Below are 15051 nucleotides of genomic sequence, written 5' to 3' on the forward strand. Positions count from 1 at the left end.
TTTTTAGCTAACAAGAGTAGAGCTCAGTGCAGTTATTTTCAGCTATCAGGACAGGATAAAACTTATGTGTTCCGACATACACTCTCATGCTATTCATTTCAACCTATCATTTGGCTCATTGTGGCCTGTCTAATAGACAGGCCTCAATCAGTTAAATGATAGGTGTGAAATGAGTGGCATATTCTTTCACCTTTTGTTGGTGCCTCTCACAGTAATAAACTATCTTAGTCCACAGAACTGCTCTTGGGTAGGTGTTTTTAGTGGTTCAGCAATTCCTGGTACTACCCCCCCCCAGGCAAGTGCCTCTCAACCTATGAGTTAGTGGATCTCAGAAACATCTGGATGTGAAATATTTGATAAATCACTTTAATTATATCTATGTGATATATAATAAATAGACAAGTACTTTTTCTTTAATTATATTTATACTCTGGTTATGAAAAATTGAGAGAAGCCAAAATTATACATTTTCTAGGTCTGTTAATTAAAACTCTAAAATGATTAATTACATCTCTCTCCAGTTTAGAGTTGTATTACAAAAAAAAAAAAAAAAAAAAAAAGGTTGAGAAGCTGCTCTAGATACATGTGATGAGCACTACAGTAGGGTAGTAGTGTAGTGTACACGATGCCAGCATCATGCTGCTGGCCTATTGACTTGTGTGTGTATATAGTCTGGACACATGAAATTGTGAAGCTTTTGGTTCCTTTCATGATGATGGTGGGAGAAGTTACACAGTAATCCTTAAATAGTTATTATCCAATATGATTGATAAGTAAATCAAAGTATTTCAGATTGATAAGTAAATCAAAGTATTTCACATTATGTATATTCTTGAAATACTGTAGGGATAAGTCAATTTTTTTTTTTTTTTGCAGATAATTTTATTTTTGGAGAAGTGGTTCTCCAACCACCACAACTACCATATAAAGGAAATGGCATGTCAAAGACAAGTAAAGCTTGTAAGGTAAAGTTGCTTAATAAGAACAGTAATTATTCACAGGGGTAGGGGTGATTCTTCCAAAGGGGGAATTCAGGTATGATAATTATTCATGGGGGCATTTCAAAGGTCTGATTTCATCAGCAATAGAAATTAATTTAACAGCTGTTTAATTGTATACATCATAATTATGATGGACAAGAATGACTGCACAAAGCAATAATTAGAATGACAGTTAAGAATGATGGCACAAAGCACAATAATTAATACTTTGAATCAGGAATACACTTTGGTTCTGTTTTCAGGGAAATGGAGAATATGTGCAATTCAGGTAGGTGGAAGAGATCAGGGTATGTCCCAGTAGCCAAAGCTAGGGTTATTTTTAGAACAATTATTTTTTTTTTACAGCATAAAATGTGATATTATCATACATATAATAATGATATTAAAACTTAATTTCATAGGTATGAAATAAAAAGTTTGGGACTATAATTATTTCATATTTAAAAGTTGCAAGATAGAGCCAAATTTGAAAGTGTCAAACTTTTCTTAGGCATGATAGAGAGGATTTTACAATAAGATCCTTGTAAGTCAATTTTGGCCTGGAGGAGGAGGAGGAGGAGGAGGAGGAGGAGGAGGAGAGAGAGAGAGAGAGAGAGAGAGAGAGAGAGAGAGAGAGAGAGAGCCAGTCTCACAGGGTGGAAATTTATCAGCATGGAGTTGCACTCCTTAACAGTAGAGACTGTTTTTATACAGGTGAGCCACATTTGAATATAGGGGTGTAAGAATATTTGCTGATTCTGTTATCGAGGCAGTGTTAGATACTCAGTTAAAATTCTGGTTTTGGGGTGGGGGAATGACGGTTAACACTTTATTGAGGAGATGGTTTCAAGAAGACAGAATTGAAGAAAATGTATACTGGAGTTGAAGTGCTACTGAATTGGTTACCCTATAGTCTTCCAAAGATACACAAATCTGTAATACCTCTGTGACCTATTGTATGTTGCGTAAGCTTCCGTATTTATATATCACTAGGTGCATCACTTTTGTCAGACCTTTAGTGGATAATAATGAAAACACCATAAATCCTAACATGGAATCTGTATGATATGATATATTCAGCAACAGGAAATATTGGTTTCTTTCAATGTCATTTATGCATATCTATACCATTATAAATCCTATCCGTGCATGAGTTTGGCTTTAGGAGAACATTGTGGACTCAATGAAAGGACAAAACTGATTGTTTCTAGTATTTATGAGGGGCCAAATTTTTGAATTATATGGGGTTCACCATGTTGTGTCAGAGTCTAGAAACAATTTATTGACTGTATTTTTGTCATTATGAAGTGTGACACACATTATCTCTGGATTACCTAAACAGACTGTTCCCCTATATAAAGTTCACTTTGGACACAGATTGTGAGCATGTGCTGGCTCACTTACAGCTATATATACAGAAAACTGTGTGCTTGCATAATTTAATAAGTACAGTGAACCTTCAATTTTATGGACTAATGTGGAAAGGGAGGGGATCTGTTATTGCCCTGTTAGTTAAATCAAAAGTTTTTTTTTTTCTTTTCTTTTTTCGGGACTGTTCCTGTCTCACAATTTAAATATTTGTGACAATTTAAACAGTTACTCTGTACAGTACGAGCCCTCTTTAACTCTGCAGTGTCAGCACTAGACATACAAGTTCGTTTTGAAAATAATGAGCTCACATTAATTACAGTTAATGTGAGCTCGTTGGGGATAAAAATCTGTATTTTTCTGTGCCTACCTTCATAAATATAGATAATTTTACTTGGTATGGTTTTTGAAATTATTCTTAGTTTTCCCAGAGTTATTGTGTGCAAGAACTGCTCTGGTGCCTTGTTGAAAGTAGCACCAGGGTAACTCTTTGTGAAGGCAAGATTTTTTTTTTTTCTGCTATGTAGCTTTGAATTATATGTATGTTCCTAATTCAATTTTTACATGCTTTCGCACTGTAGTTATTTAATAAATGGGAGATAAACACATTTATTAAATAACTACGGTGAGATTTGATTTATTTGAAAGTAGCACAACTGTGTGCATAAAGACTATTGCACTAATGCTGGCGCCTCCGTAGCCAGGTGGGAAGGAGCAGCAGTGCGTAGCACACGCTTCTTGATTAGGCCGGGGTTCGAGCCTGTCACCACCAAATACGGAGGATGCGGAAAGGTCAGGGAATGACCACCGCATATCCCGGAGCAATATGGCCTTAGTTGCTAATGCTCCTAAAAATCAAATAACTAACTAACTAACTAAGCACTAATGCTACAGAGCTTGGGGTTGTTTGTTTGTTGTGTCTATTTAAAGTTTTAATTACTTTCAGGCTGTCTTATTTAATTAAAAAAAAAAAAAAAAAAAAAGCCTTATGGCTATTCGCTTTCTAGATAATACTCCCACACATGCAGTGTGGAAGTATTTACAGCATAAAGACCATGTTTTTACCACTGAATATAATATCCTCGATCCAGCTTGTGGATCAAGGGGGTTCTAGAATTTTAATGGGATGATACAGGCAAAAGACATTATACAGACAAAATACATTGAAGACATTATTTACATTATAGCACTAGCATGAGATGAAATTTCATGTTTAACATTTACAAAATCTTGGAGAAAACTTTTTCCCGAGGTTAACAACTCTACTGGAAGTCCTGAGCTACAAGATAATGGAGAACACAGTTTATTAACAGATTTAAGGCAAACTGAAGGTTCTGAGAATTTACAGCAAGAAGACATACACCAGTGGATTCACAGTGACAGTTTGTTGGAAAATGAAACTGGACAATGCATAAATCATACATGGACAATGTATGCATAAATCATACATTGTCCATACATTGAGAGCCAGATATTTTTGCAGCAGCCAATAACCTAGATCCAGCTTTATGTTATACTGAATAACAGCATGATTCAACAGTCAGTTTAATGATGAATGTGATGTTTATAAAGGAAACATGGAATAACTGTGAGACAAAACATTATCTAGATACATACACCATCTAGACAGTTAAAAAATTATTAATTTTTATGCAAATGAACTTATGTGTATACATACACATTAAGTTAAAATATAATTAAAAATAAAATTACTTGTTTATGATTCCGCACTCTAACCCACTTCTTCAATTAACTAACTTCTGGTCCCTATTGTGTTAGATACAAGGGCTTCTGTATATGTAATTATACAGAAACATTGAAATAAAGTTAAACAATAAAAAGAAGTATTTGTTTATCTTGACTTTATTGGTTGATGCAGAAAGTACATCGCACATTAGAAAAGAAGTGAAGATTGAGATACTGGTGAATCTCCAGAGTACCTTAAATGCCTTATGCTTAGATTTGCTTTTAATTTGTGCACACATGAGCATAGTAATGAACAGATTGGGATGCTTGCTCACAGCTTCTGTGACTTATGAGTTTGTAGTTTCCCCTATCTTGTGGGCACATTCAAAATACACCTGGTGCTGGTCAGTTTTTTTTCATCCATTAAATTCAGTCTTTTAGATCAAGGTCTACTGTATACTCTATGAAATCAAAGGTTTACTGTATGCTTCATGGAATGTGCCTGTGCACACAAACCACAGAGCATAAGTTGAGGCAGTCAGGAGTGTTAACAGAGAAAACAGTATCTAACTGTTTAAAGCTTGTTTTAATCTTTTGTTTTCATTTGAGTACATTTATATTCATTCACAGTTTTTAATAATTTTAATTGTTATACTTTGTTATATATAAGGTGTGGCAGTAATGCTTCTAGATTAGTGCTGTCGTGGGGTCATGTTCAATGAGTTTGAAAATAAACAGAAGTGGTATGTTGTTGTTGCTGTTCAAACTTCCTCTAGCAGATGGTTGTACAGAGATTGTCCAGTAGGCTTAATGTTTGCAAGTAACAACCAGTTTTGTTAGTAGTGTTATTGTTCTGTGTTACGATTTTGCGGAGCAATGAAGAAGTATTAAATTTTGTTTTTAAACTGGGAAAATCTGCAAAAAAGAAATATATGAAATGTTCAAAACTATTTGTGGTGATGAAACATTAATATATATAAGACCCAAGAAGTGGGTGTCCATCGATCTCTCAAGTGAGGACAGATTCCACACTTGTGCAGATATTTGCTTGAAACATAGCATTGTAGAGATCAATCATCCACCCTGTTCTCCTGATCTAGCACCAGCAAACTTCTTCCTCTTTCCCAAGGTGAAAACTGCCCTTAAGGGAAAGAGAGTTCAGGATGTTTGAGGATGTAAAGAAATATATAATTGCCAAACTGAACATAATCTCTTTGCATGCTTTTGCTGACTCATTTTCAGAAACTTTTAGAATGAAGTAATAAGTACATTCAGGCCGATGGCAATTACTTTGAATTAAAAAAAATACCATTTTTGAGTTCCTTCACTTTGTTCTTTTTACTACACCAGTCCAGGAACTTTATTGCCGCAACTTGTGCATATTTATTTTAATGTAAATATAGTGATTTTATTTATTGCACATAGTGTGTATTTTAATATAAATTAAAGTGTTATTTCTGCTTTCAGTGCTTTTCATAGAATGTGACATGTATGATTGGAATTTGTGGATTTTTTTCTCATTTAAGCAGAACATTACTGGATTTATTGGATGACTGCTTTCTGTATCAGCATATTTAAAGATAAAGCAATAGTTTGATATGATTGTTAGCAGCAATTCATCAACCATTAAAAATCTTGAAGTAAAGGAATCACTAGGCAGCAACTCATAGTGCATCATGGTGGGATTTGTTCAAAGAAATAACTACTGTTAAGAGAAGGGATTTTGTGTACAAAGGTGATTGCAGTGGTCTTAAGCATTTTTCAATTTTTTTTTTTTTTTTCAGTGGTAACAACAAATAAATGGAAATAACTTAATAAGTAGAAATTTTCAGGGATATAATCCTAGAAGCTGTCCAAAACTTTTTTTTTTTTTTTTTTACCAACAAAGAGGTATTGTTGAAGATTCATGTATGTCACATGAACCGATGAGCTTAGAGTAAAAGAAGAAAAAATGCATGTGATGAATTTCAGTTGTCGGGGAACATAGTGCAGGATACTAAGTGTAAATTACTTTGAATCTGAAATTGATTAACTTCGGGACTGCCTAGTCCCGAAGTTAAAGGCATGCAGATATAGATTAAAAGGGAATGTTTTGTCTTACAGGATAATGAAAAGTAGCAAAAAATTCTCTACTGATGTTAAAGTTAGGAGTAAAATGATGCACCACGTTAGTAAATGATGCAAGAAAGCAAGCTCATATAGCATCAGCCAAAAAAAAAAAAAAAAGTAAAAAAAGATTACCCATCTGTGCCCTCAGAGAATTTATCTAGTTCTCCCTGAATTTATTCAACCTATCCACTTCCAAAACAATAGATGTAAGCCTGTTCCAACAATCAAACACCTGCTGGCTGAAGGCAAACTTGTGCACATCTATCCTGCAACCATCCTTCCTTAACTTGAATTTATGCTCCCTCATGTGTATATAGTCTCAGCAAGTGAAAGAATTAACATTCAGCTTACTCAATTCATTCAAGGCTTTAAAAAGCTCAGTCAGATCTCCCCGCAGGTGCCTGGTCTCAAAACACTGCAATTTGTAGAAATGAAGCCTTTATAGATAAGAGAACCCTTTTGTTCCCTTCACCATTCTGGTTGCCCTTCTCTGCAGCCATTAGAGCAGATCTACATCCTTCCTAAAGTGATACTTCCAGACCTGTATACAGTACTCAAAATGTGGCCTAACCATGGCCTTATACAAAGGGATAATCACCTCCTTATCCCTGCCAGCAACGTTTCTGTGTATCATTGACAAAACCCTATGAGCTGTCCTGGCAGCATATCTGCATAGCTCAGAGAATTTCATAACTGACTGCACAATTACTCCCAGGTCTTTTTCAGCCGACCAGGCTAGCCAGGTGGGTAAAGTGCCTGCCTGGCAACCCAAAGGTCGCAGGTTTGAATCCCGCCTCGGGCTTGGATCAGAGTACTGCAAAAACCTTGGGAGGTGCATTATGGCCACAGAAGCCGATGCGCCAACAACTACAAAAAAAAAAAAAAAAAAAAAAAAGGTCTTTTTCATTCTCTACTAACCTGAGTGTATTACCACACAGTTCATAAGTTGCTCTAGAGTTACTGCTACCCATGTGCAGTACCTTGCATTTGTCGATGTTAAACTTCAATTGCTATTTCTCAGCCCATCAATCCAATTTTCCTAGATCTTGTTGCAATAGCTCACCCTGATGACTATTGTTAACCACCCTGCCAACCTTTGTATCATCTGCAAACTTAGACATTAAGCCTGATGTACTGTCATCAATATGATTGATAAATATTGAAAACAACAATGAACTCAGTACATTAGTCCACAAGGAGCAGCGCCTATTAATATTAATAATAATCACTCTGTCTTTTTCCAGTAAACCACCCCTTTTACCATTGCAGTAATTTGCCCTTAATGCCACATTGCTCCAGTTTGTCCAGCAATCTTTTATGTGCAACAGTAGCAAAAGCCTTCCTGAAATCCAAGTATATGATGTAAAAATTATTTTTTGCATCCAGTTCGTGATCACTACATCATAGTAACTAGGGCTTGCATAAAACCGAGAAATTTCAAAACCGAGTTTAACCGAAGTTTACTCTTAAAACTGGTTTTAAAACCGATTTTCTCAGACTTAGGGAAAATAATTAAAAGCTTATAACACAGGTATTTATTTTATCTTGGGTAGATTATACAAATCATAATCAAATCTTTTAAACAAAATCATCACCTCTTATAGTAAAAAAAATTAAAATGCTCCAAAAAAGTAACCAGCTTGAGATTATACAAAATTACAAATTGTATTCAAATCCTTTGAATAAAAACTATTTTCTTGTATAGTAAACAAAAAAATAATAAGCCCTATAATAATAAATAAATAAAAATAATGTGAAAAAAAACCAGCTTGGGGAAATTACTTTACTATTTATTGCTCAGCTTTTTTCTGAAAATGATCCTTTAAAAAACACAGTATATTAAGCATTTTTCCTGATAGACTTGACCTTATTTTTGTGTTAAAGAGACCAGTGATCGAAAACACTCTCTCAGATTGGACACTTGTTGGTTTAATGGTCAGCAGTGCTCTATAAACTTTCTCCAGCTTTTCACTTCTACTGCTAGTTGCCTCCGAAATTTTAAATTCTTTGCTGATTTCCAATTCACTTGGATATTTTGAAGGCTCTTCAGTTAATCTCTTTATTTACTATCATACTCTCGCATGAGTGTATCTCCAACATCGGAACTAGACGAGTCTTTGTTTTCTTCTAAAAGAACAGTTCGTTTATTTTCAGTTTTTTCATTCAACGCTAAGACTCCTTCGGAATGTTTTGCAAATAATCTCTGATAAATCTCTTCAGCATGCTTTTTCAAAACTTGCTTACTTGGAAAATCAAAAGTTCTTGAACCTGAATCTTCTTTCCTAAACTTTTGGGGTTGTGTAGATAGTTCAGCCACAGTATGGCAATTTCATCTTGCATTGTAACGCTGCAAAAGGCTTTGGTGAAACTTTAAAGTAAATGGGTTTTCTGCTGTATCAAGCAGAAATTCTATTGAAGACTCTGCTTTACATAAGTCCGTATCTTCTGAGGTTATAGTCTTCAGAATCATTTTAACTGGTCGCAATGTTTCACGTAGCAATTCAAATGTTTTCCAGTCATCGTCAGACACAGCTTCAGTTGACAGTACTACACATAGAGCATTTGGAATGCAATTTTTCAATTTCAAAAATCTCTCAATCATATAGAATGTGCTATCCCATCTAGTCTTGCAATCTAATATAAATTTATATTCTTTCCCATTAAATTTTGCTTTAACAAAATTTTGTAATATGTCATTTTTGGTAGGCGATTTTCGAAAATGCTTGCAAATTTTTCTGACTTTGTTAATAGTTTGTGCAATATTGGCCACTGGATTGAAGAAATAAATGAGCTCATCAGTAAAGTCGGTTTGATAAAGCATGCCTTGCTGTCTTTCTTCACTCATCACTCAATCATCACTACTTTCTTCATTATTTTCATTTTCTTCATTGTCTTTGGGAGACTCAGAGACTGTGGCACCATAATTGATTGCTTTTTCATAAAGTGCATCTATAACTGACAGATGTATACAATGGGCTATACATTGTTGATGATTAGGCGTAATTTGCTTGCCAAACTTAATCATCATTGCTGCTCCATCGGTGGTGCATGCAACAATATCCTCATCCAAGTTCAAACCAATTCCTTCAAGCGTCCATTCACAATTTGCTCAGTTCTGCTATCAAGTGAACCATTAATCTCAATAAGACCTAACGATCAATGATTGTCTTTTGAATGCACATTTATATTCATATACCTTTTATTTTGTGGGGCGCCTCCATAGCCAGGTGGGAAGGAGCAGCAGTGCACAGCACACCCTTCTTGATTAGACCGGTGTTCGAGCCCGTCACCACCAAATACGGAGGATGCGGAAAGGTCAGGGAATGACCACCGCATATCCCGGAGCAATATGGCCTTAGTTGCTAATGCTCCTAAAAACCAAATAACAAACAAACCTTTTATTTTGTATAGACGTATATTCGTCTAGAGTCAATGAATACCGTGCACCCAAAACCAATGAATTTTTGAAATGCTGAATGAGTTCTTCTTTCTTAGTTTTATAATAATTCAGAACCATATTTTTAATTCCATTCACTGAGGCTGGTGGTAATTTATCGTATTTATTTCTCTGAAGGGTGAAGGCTTGATTGTATAAACTCACTCTTGGCAATTGAATTAAAAGAAAATCCATCTAAAGCAGCTAATTTTGAAATCTCTTCTTCCATAGATTTTTTAATGATAAAGTTTTCTAATGTTCTTACCATTTTTACGGGAGGTTCACTGTTATCTTGTGTAATGTCAATCTGATGCATTTTCTTTAAATGCAACATCAAAGATGATGTAGATCCTCCAGACGACTTCATTATCTTCTGACATTTCGAACATTGTGCTTCATCTTTGCTTTTTCGAGCAAAATAATTCCATACATTTGATTTCATCTTAGACATATTAAGAGTGATAAATATTAATTAGTAAGAATTTATATCACCGACAATTTTAAATAAAAATATTAAAGATAACAAAGGCACAATACTATGTGTCACTCCCGCAAGCACTGAATGAAGAGTCTAAACGAGGCAAGTTTCAAAATTTTCACGAAAGAAATTTTTTATTTATTTACTTGCAATTTTTTTTCCCAATTAAATCTATTGTATTTTCAAAATTACATAAAAGCTAAATTTGGTGAAGCTGCTTTTTGGAGAACATTTGTTCGCAAATGTAATAGGAATAAAGAAGCAAAAATCTTTCTACGATTGAAATTTGATGCAATATTCAGCGAATCTGTTTCTAGTGGGTAACCATCAATAAGGCACGTTCCATAACTCGCCTGGCGAACAAGATAGATGGAACGGAGAAATGTTGAGCATTTTCTTTTACGCTATCGCTCTGACTCACTCAGTCGTAAATGAGTACACTTGCATCGTGCCATGATACAGGTGGGAAGATAAAAGGTACCCCTCCTAGATTTGGGCCACTTGCCCATGAGATTCGTACCTTAAAATAAAATAAAATAAAAAACATGTTTAAAACATAAAGCAGTTGTGAACAATCCAGACAAACGAACAAACAAAAGAAAATGGGCGGTAACAAAAAACTGTATTCGAGGGCTAACTAAAAAAATATTTGAATCCGGTTTTAGAAGCTCGGTTTTGGTTTTAACAACTCAATATGAAAACCGGATTTAACCGGTTTGCAAGCCCTAATAGTAACCTATAAGATTGGTTAGACAAGACAAGCCATTGACAAATCCATGCTGTGATTGCAGTATAATAGCATGCCTGTCCAAATGGTCCTGCATTACTTCTTTAACCAGTGATTCCATTATTTTCTCTGGAACAGACGTTAAACTATCTGGTCTGTAATTACTCATGTCACCTTTTGATCCTGCTTTATGAATTCAGGATACATTTGCACTTCTCGCGGCCATAGAGACCTCCCCTGAACCCAAGGATGCTCTTATAATTATTGCTGAGGGTTTTTGAACCTCCTTAGCTGCCTCCCTTAATATAATTGGACATATTCCATCCAGCCCAGGCCATTTTTGTGTATATCTTCAACAATTCCCTCTCCATTTTCCTTTCAGTTATCAGCTCCTCATTAGAGTTTAATAAATTTCTGGCTTCCCCTTCCTTAAAGAATTCCTAATGTGTGAATGTAGACGCAAAATACCTATTCAATGTCCAAAACCTGAGCAGGGTCATTAAAACAGTTAACCCAAGACATCAAATGGCCCATTGTGATTCAACCCCTTCCTTCCACTGTTAATATAAGCATAAAGTCTTTTCTGTTTTTCTTTGCCAAAGACTTTTCATAATCTGCCTTCTCTATCACCTGATGATTTATATGCATTTCATGCACTTTTATTCTCTACCATGTGTCTCAATAATTCATCTCACATCCATTGAGGTCTAAGTCTTGAACAATATTTCTTTGTTGGTATGACAAGTCTAGTAGCTTCTTTGATTACTTCCAATTTAGAATTTGCTGTTGGTGACATCATTAGTTGGTCCCACTGAACACAATTTAAAAACTGTCTGAGACCTCTGTAGTTAGCTTTACAAAAGCAAGATCCTTTACCTTTGAAAGTATTTGTCTTTAATTAAATTCCACATTAGTACGCTGTGATCGCTGATACTCAGTGGTTTTTTACCTGCAGTTTCTTAATGAATGAAGAATCACTGCTAATAACTAGAGCAAGAGTATTGCTTCCTTTTGTTGCCTCTCTGACATGCTGCTGTAAAAAAGTCTAATAAATCTACAGAAGTCTTGCTAGTCTCTGAGGGTCCAACCCACAAATTCTAGTCAAGTTAAAATTCTCCATTGTGAGACATTCTGATTTGCTGGGCCACTCTATTTCCCTGTATAGCTGTTTGGTATACTCATCACAGTCATTAGGCCTATAACACACTCCTATCAATTTTGTTTTCCCAGTACGTATATCACACCAAACTGATTCAACATTGCACTCTTCATCCAAATCAACTGGATGCACTGCCTTAGATTTAATATTCTTCTTAAATAAGAACATAACCCCTCCACCTGTCCTGTGTACATTGTACTTCTCATATTCAAATTCAGCATCACATACGTCTGAGTGACACCATGTCTCTGCTATTCCTACAAGATGTGCATTCAACGACTTGATCAGTATTTCAAATTCATCAATTTTGTTTACAATGCATTAGTGTACATGCAGGTATTCATGCACCTGTTCTTACTCTTAATTACTCTAACACAGCCCACCTATTCATTTGTTCCATGATGACTGACTGCAGGGCCTAAATCCCAGACACCTTGCTTTCCAAGCTGCTGCATGTACCAATAGTAGCAATACAATAATCACTTTCACCTCTGCCTGCCACTCTAGTTAAACTATTATATCCCTCTAAGCTAACAGTTTACTGCCTCACCTAATATTTTTGCACTGCTTCTATTCAAGTGTATCCCATCCCTGTAAAAACATTCTCTCCAGGGCTAAATTGATTAACAAGGCTCTGAACATGTACTCCTTTCTCATATTGTGTGGCTAGAATTGCAGACACTTCCAAATTCAATACTAATTTGGCACTTTTTGCCAACATTGCCCTGTACTTGTTAAGTCCTCAAATCTCTTACTCTTAAGAGTCGAAACCAACAGTGGGCTTAATGTTGATTCAGCACAACCGAACCCAGCGATATTCTGCTTAAGGCAACATGTCACTTAAGCTCCTGGCAAGGTCAAGTGGCAACAGGGCTAGTGATTGTTTCTCCCCCACTTCCACCCACTGCTGCAACTTTCTCCTCTGGTCATCGAATGGAAGAAGTTCACTACCACTACAGTTACTGAACAATGATTTCTAAATTTTTAATGTGCTTCCCCCACCATCCACCCCACGTGGAACCTAAAATGTTAAAGACGCGATTGATAACCATGCACCATAGACAGAAATAACATCACCGTCATATTTGTTGACCCAAAACCTACTAAAGGTAGTCCCAGCTCCCTGGTTTTCTTCCCCCCCCCTCTCCTCAGTGACCTGTGGAGGTGAGCTGAAACTTTGACACGCCATATCTCGGCTTGGACTTGTGCTGCGAACTTGTAGTCAACACCATTTGCAATCTTGTGAATCATTTTCCACAACGGTACGCATTACATTCGTTTATCTGGAATAGCTCGGTAATCCGGCCGACCGGGCCAGCCGAGTGGGTAAAGTACCTGCCTGGTAACCCAAAGGTCGCGGGTTCGATTCCCACTTCGGGCTTGGATCAAAGAACTGCAAAAACCTTGGGAGGTGCAATATGGCCACAGAAGCCGATGCGCCAACAACTACCAAATCAAAAAAAAAAAAAAAAAAATCGGTAATCCGAATTTTGGTGCAAGATGACACCGCCCAAATAAACACTGCTCCGCAGGAAACAGCAGACAGTACTCTATTGGAAACTGTGCAGCTTGAGTATACAGAGGAAACGAACCCTGCATCCAAGCAGAAAAATAATAAAAAACAGGTTGTTGAACACAGCAACAGAGAGACAAGAAGCCAGCAAGGAATGAGTGGAAGTCAGAACATCCTCTGCTCTCAAGCAGAAAATACCGACAATGTAAAGCAGGACAAAAACATAGTCGCTAGATCCGACTCTCCCAGAGGGGACGGTACTGGAAAAGATCCTCTCCCTCAGAACAACAGAGAACCTCCTGAAAGATACCAGCAACAGAATAACTACTGGACTTCGAGGAAAAATAGTGTCCATCTGGACAAAGCTGGAGAGACCTACTCCAAACCAACTTAGAGTGCGAAACAGCTAAAGTGAAACGGGAGGCCTTCCAATCCGTGGGAGCAGACCAAATGCCACAGCGCGCTCCCTCGTATGTGCAAGGACTGAGAACCTGACCGAATTGCTGACCCAACTGCAACTGCGATTACAGCGATGAAACGCAGGACCCTCCTGCCAACAACACATTTGGTAATACTGCGTCCGACCTCCACAGAAGAAAACAGTACCAGTGAGTAGGTCAAAAATCTAGTGGTCACAAAGTTGGCAGACGACTTCAGACATATCAAAATAAAATTGGTAAGGAAGACCCGAAACGTAGGGATTATCATAGAGACTCAAACAAAAGGGAACGCAACAAAAATCCTACAAAATGAGAAAATTCAAACACTTGGACTTGAAGCCCTACACCCTAGGTGCAAAGGACCTAGAATAAGGATATATAACCTTGACAATGATCTGGCACCAACTGCTCTCCAGGAGGAGCTGTATCACAGAAACCTCCAGCATGCACATCCGGAAGAAGAACCTGCCAACTTGATCATTCCCAAGTTCAAGACGAAAGCCAGAACAGGAAATACTTACCACTGGGTCGTAGAGTTGTCACCAGTGGCCTGGGGCACGTTTAGCAAGACCGACAGAGTGTTTATAAACTGGGGCAGTCATCACTTTAGGGAGCACATTGCTGTCCCTAAGTGTTTCAGATGTTGCCGGTTTGGGCATACCACTCATACCTGTGCCCAAACCCAACTCACTTGTGGTCACTGTGCAGAACTTTATTCGGACACGTGTTGAAGTCGTGGACTTCAACATGTGTCCGAATAAAGACAAGCCGCCGACCTGTGTAAATTGCAAATTCCATAAACTACCGGCAGAGCAGTTAGGGACAGAAAATGTCCAGTGTATTGTAAAGCAAAGAGCACTTTCCAAATGAGACTAGATTATGGCCATATGACCTAAATCCTATAACATCAACAGGGTAAAATTCATACAGCAGTCCAAAATAGTAGCGGTGCAGCTCACAAAGAAGGCGAACGAGGCAAATCTCAACATATTCCTCATCCAGGAGCCATATGCATATCGCAAGGAGGTCAGGGGTTATCCCCTGGCCTATAAGATAGTGCAGGATAACAGAGAAACATCTTGGGCCTGCATATTGATTCGGAATCCAAATATAACTAACCAACTACTGCACATCTTGGGCTGCATGAGCCCATAT

At 37.0% G+C, this 15051-nt stretch overlaps 2 protein-coding genes across 8 annotated transcripts in view; one reads left to right on the forward strand and one right to left on the reverse strand.

Moving 5' to 3' along the window:
- LOC150083152 (coiled-coil domain-containing protein 137-like) overlaps nt 1-15051 on the forward strand; it is a 129236-nt gene that overhangs the window by 105904 nt on the left and 8281 nt on the right. For 3 of the 4 annotated variants that reach the window (XM_090377857.1, XM_090377852.1, XM_090377853.1), the window contains exon 5: nt 877-965. The exons of the other annotated variant lie outside the window; for it this stretch is intronic. In XM_090377857.1, coding sequence (XP_090233983.1) covers nt 877-965 — 89 coding nt within the window. The remainder of the gene's footprint in view (nt 1-876; nt 966-15051) is intronic. 4 annotated transcript variants of the gene reach the window in all.
- Cox11 (Cytochrome c oxidase copper chaperone COX11) overlaps nt 1-15051 on the reverse strand; it is a 266522-nt gene that overhangs the window by 23480 nt on the left and 227991 nt on the right. The gene's annotated exons all lie outside the window — the stretch shown is intronic.

Source organism: Mastigoproctus giganteus, chromosome 7, assembly GCF_048544385.1.
Source record: "Mastigoproctus giganteus isolate SK-2022 chromosome 7, ASM4854438v1, whole genome shotgun sequence".
NCBI classification, from domain to species: Eukaryota; Metazoa; Arthropoda; class Arachnida; order Uropygi; family Thelyphonidae; genus Mastigoproctus; species Mastigoproctus giganteus.